At 47.4% G+C, this 3,871-nt stretch overlaps 1 protein-coding gene across 1 annotated transcript; it reads right to left on the minus strand.

The window, feature by feature from the left end:
* Positions 1-1,026: 1,026 nt before the first annotated feature.
* LOC119184056 (uncharacterized) lies at positions 1,027-2,575 on the minus strand. Its single transcript, XM_075865740.1, has 2 exons — positions 1,191-2,575; positions 1,027-1,053 (listed from the first exon to the last, which is right to left on the minus strand). The coding sequence occupies exons 1-2, from the start codon at positions 2,331-2,333 to the stop codon at positions 1,027-1,029; spliced, it is 1,170 nt and encodes a 389-aa protein (XP_075721855.1). The 5' UTR covers positions 2,334-2,575.
* Between the last annotated feature and the right edge of the window lie 1,296 nt (positions 2,576-3,871).

Genomic DNA, 3,871 nt, shown 5'->3' on the forward strand with positions numbered 1-3,871 from the left:
TAGCGGTGGAATTTTCTTAACCCAAACATCAGTGCTAATGCTTCGCGTTCGCACTGAGCATAGTTTTTCTCTGCGGCTGTAAGTGTTCTAGAAGCAAATGCCACTGGCCTTTCGTGTCCCTCTGCGGTCTCATGAAAAATGACAGCCCCCAATCCATACGACGAAGCGTCACATGTCATAGCCATTGGTTTCGCCACATCGTAAAAAGTGAGCACATTACTCTTGACAAGTAACAGTTTCGTAGAAGCAAATGCTTCGCTACACTCCCGTGTCCACGACCACCTTTCGCCCTTGCGCAACAGACGGTACAATGGCTCTGCCACGCAGGCAAGGTTACTTAAGAACTTTGCATAAAAGGTTAACATGCCGAGATAAGCCTTTAGCTCTGTTTGGCAAGTGGGCTCTGGCGCTTCTGTGATCGCCTTTATCTTTTCTTCTGTAGGATATATACCTTCAGCGCACACAGTGTGACCGAGATAAGTCACAGTGCTCTGAAAAAACCGACACTTTTCCTCTTTCAGTGTCACGTTGTAGTCACTCAGCCGCTGCAGGACTAGTTCCAACGTTTTTTGACAGTCGGCTAAGTCTTTTCCCGACACAATGACGTCGTCTATGTAACATCCCACGTGCGGTATGCCTTTGAGCACCTCCTCCATGAAGGACTGAAAAATGGCTGGCGCACTGGCTACCCCAAATGGTAAGCGCTGGAACTCGAACAGCCCCCTGTGCGTATTAATAGTTAGCAGTGGTCGGGACTCGGCAGTGAGCGGAATCTGCTGATACGCGGCCGAAAGATCCAACACACAAAACACTCTGCCGCCAGCTATGGCAGAGAACAAATCTTCCGGTCTAGGCAATGGGTAGTGGTCGGTCTTTAAAACAGGATTAATGGTGACTTTGTAGTCCCCGCACAGCCTCAGTGAACCATCTTTCTTTTGGATTACGACTACTGGCGTGGCCCAATCGCTCCGATTTACGGGGCGTATAACACCGCTTTTCTCTAGCCTTTCTAGCTCGCCTTCCACTTTATCTCGAAGCGCAAATGGGACGTTTCTGGCCTTGCCAAAAATAGCCGTACAATTCTGGCTTAAAACTATCCTTGCTTGATAGTTTTTTACTTTTCCAGGTTGCTTAGAAAACACCCCTGGGAACTTCTTTTTAACCGCCTCTACCTTGCGAGAGTCGCTTACATTTATAGCAAACACGCTTTTCCAGTCAAGCCCGAGCCCTTCAAGCCAACTTCGCCCCATCAGCAATGGTAGCTGCTTGCCGTTATCCTTGACGATAATAGCGGGTAGCCGCAAAGACTGTTTTCCCACCGTAACGGAAACGTTGCATTGCCCTTTTACTGGAACAGGTTCCCCAGTGTACGTTTTTAGGGTGACTCGAGATGGCTCGCACTTGACATGAGAAAATGCGTTCAGCCTCACACTCTCAGGAATTAGTGTCACAGCTGCTCCCGTATCAATCTGCATGCAGAGGTCTTGCCCTTCTACGTTTAGCTGCACTTCATACCCAGAACGCACGGTATTGATAACATGGTACACATCTAATTCAGAGTCACTATCAGAGCAGCCCACCACGTTTGCAGTCTTGAGTTCTCTGCGATTACTTGGACACATCTTCTGTAGATGACCGATTTGAGAACAGCTGTGACACGGGACGTTCTTATACCAGCAAACACTAGCCGCATGCGCCTTGCCACATCTTTCGCAAACTCGCTTGGCTTCCTTGAGCTTCCGAAGCTTCGATTTCTTTTCGCTTCCTTTTCCTCTTATCGCCATTGCATAAAAAGCCGCTTCCTTGCCTTCTGCATGAAGTAACGCTGTCTGTCGCGCAGCCTGCTCTCGGTCCCGGGCTATCTTGCACGCCTTTTCGAAGGTTAAATCTTCTTCAGCAAATAGGGCGAGTTGCGTTTCCTCGCGTCTTATGCCTGCCACTATTCTGTCTCGCAGCGCGTCTTGCAGAAACTGACCGAAATCGCACTTCCTTGCTAACTGTTTTAAGGCCACTATGAAGTCCTCGACGCTTTCCTGCTCTTCTTGTGCTCGCTTGTTAAATTTGCAACGTTCGGCAATGACCGAGCACTGTGGGCTATAGTGTTTCTTCAACAGCACTGTGACCTCTTCAAAGGACTTGTCCCCAGGAACAGCGGGTACTACCAAACTTTTGAGCACCTCGTACGTTCGTGGTCCTATCACACTCAAGAATACTGCCAGCTTCTTTTCCTCTCTGATGTCATTTGCGGTGACGAAGTGCTCAAAACGCTCCAGATAGGATTCAAAATTCTGATCCTTCTCGTCGAACTCGTCTAGCTTGCCTAGTCGCGCCATTGTTCAGTAAAAGTGCAGTATACTTATCGGGTTGCTTTCCCCGACGACTGCGTTGCCTCTTGCCGAAGGTAGTGCCGCCGAGTTCAACCGTCCCAGGCCCTGGCTGCCGTTGTTTTCTGGTCCATGGCTGTCGACCGCCGATCGCCCGCACTACTGCTTCGTACTGAGCTAGTACAAGGGGGCGGATCCCATCCTCGTCGCCAGTGTAATAACGTGAGCAGCAGACAGCATACCAAGAAGCAACTGATAAGTTTATTAGAAGACGCACCATGTATAGGCGCAGAACCACGTGATCGGTCGCACAGGAATGCGCGCACTGGGTGCGCAGTGATAAGTGACGTCACGCTACAACACCTTCCCCTATACATTCCTTGGCAATACTGTTTGTTAGATCTCATTATTATTGTGTCAAAACACGAAAAAACAAGCCCTTAGGTATACACTTTTTTCCCTTATTCATTAACGAGGGTCTCGTACTGGCATACTTGGGGTCATTAGGTTGTATACTAGAGACTATTAGTCAGCTGCCCTTCGTAATAAGTTCGCGCGCTACGTGACGCCACACATGCGCATAAAGGAGTCTTTCACACTCGCTGCTTGGCTTATAGATGGCGCTGACACTGACACTCCTACTTCGAAATTTACATATAAACCCAAAAAAGCGGGGGGAGGAAAGGCCGCTGTGTTAGCTCGGAGGTTAGAGCATCGAATGCATTACTGGAAGGTCGTAGGTTCAACTTCTGCTTATTGCTGCTTATTTTTTCACCCATGTTTCTTTCTTTTTATTGACATTCCATTTGTTCTAATAACTTCCCCTATACAATCCTTGGCATTAATGTCTGTTAGATCTCAATAATTGTTTGTCTAAACACGAAAAAATAAGCCCTTCAGTATACACTTCTTTCCCTTATTCATTAACGAGCGTCTCGTACTGGCAAACATGGTATCATTGATTGTATACGAGGGACTATTAGTCAGCAGCCCGCTCGTAATACGTTATTGTGCTACGAGACGCCACAAATGCGCAAAAAAGAGTGTGTTACACTCGCTGCCTGGCTTATAGATGGCACTGATCGACGCTCCTACTTCTAAATTTACATATAAACTCAAAACTGTGGGGTGATGAAAGGCCGCTGCGATAGCTGAGCGGTTAGAGCGTCGAACGCGTTATTCGAAGGTCGTACAATTGATTACTGCTCACGGCTAGTTATTTTTTCACCCACGTTTCTTTCTTTTTATTGACATTCCAATCGTTCCAATACCTTCCTCTATACATTCCTTGGCATAACTGTTTGTTAGATCTCATTATTATTGTGTCAAAACACGAAAAAACGAGCCCCTAGGTATACACTTTTTTCCCTTATTCATTACGAGGATGTGGTACTGGCATACTTGGTGACATTAGGTTTTATACGAGGTACTATTAGTCAGCTGCCCGCTCGTTAGAAGTTCACGTGCTACGTGACGCCACACATGCGCATAAAAGGGTGTTTCACACTCGCTGCTTGGCTTATAGATGGTGCTGACCGACACTTCTA

This window comes from Rhipicephalus microplus, chromosome 6, assembly GCF_043290135.1.
Source record: "Rhipicephalus microplus isolate Deutch F79 chromosome 6, USDA_Rmic, whole genome shotgun sequence".
Taxonomy (NCBI): Eukaryota; Metazoa; Arthropoda; class Arachnida; order Ixodida; family Ixodidae; genus Rhipicephalus; species Rhipicephalus microplus.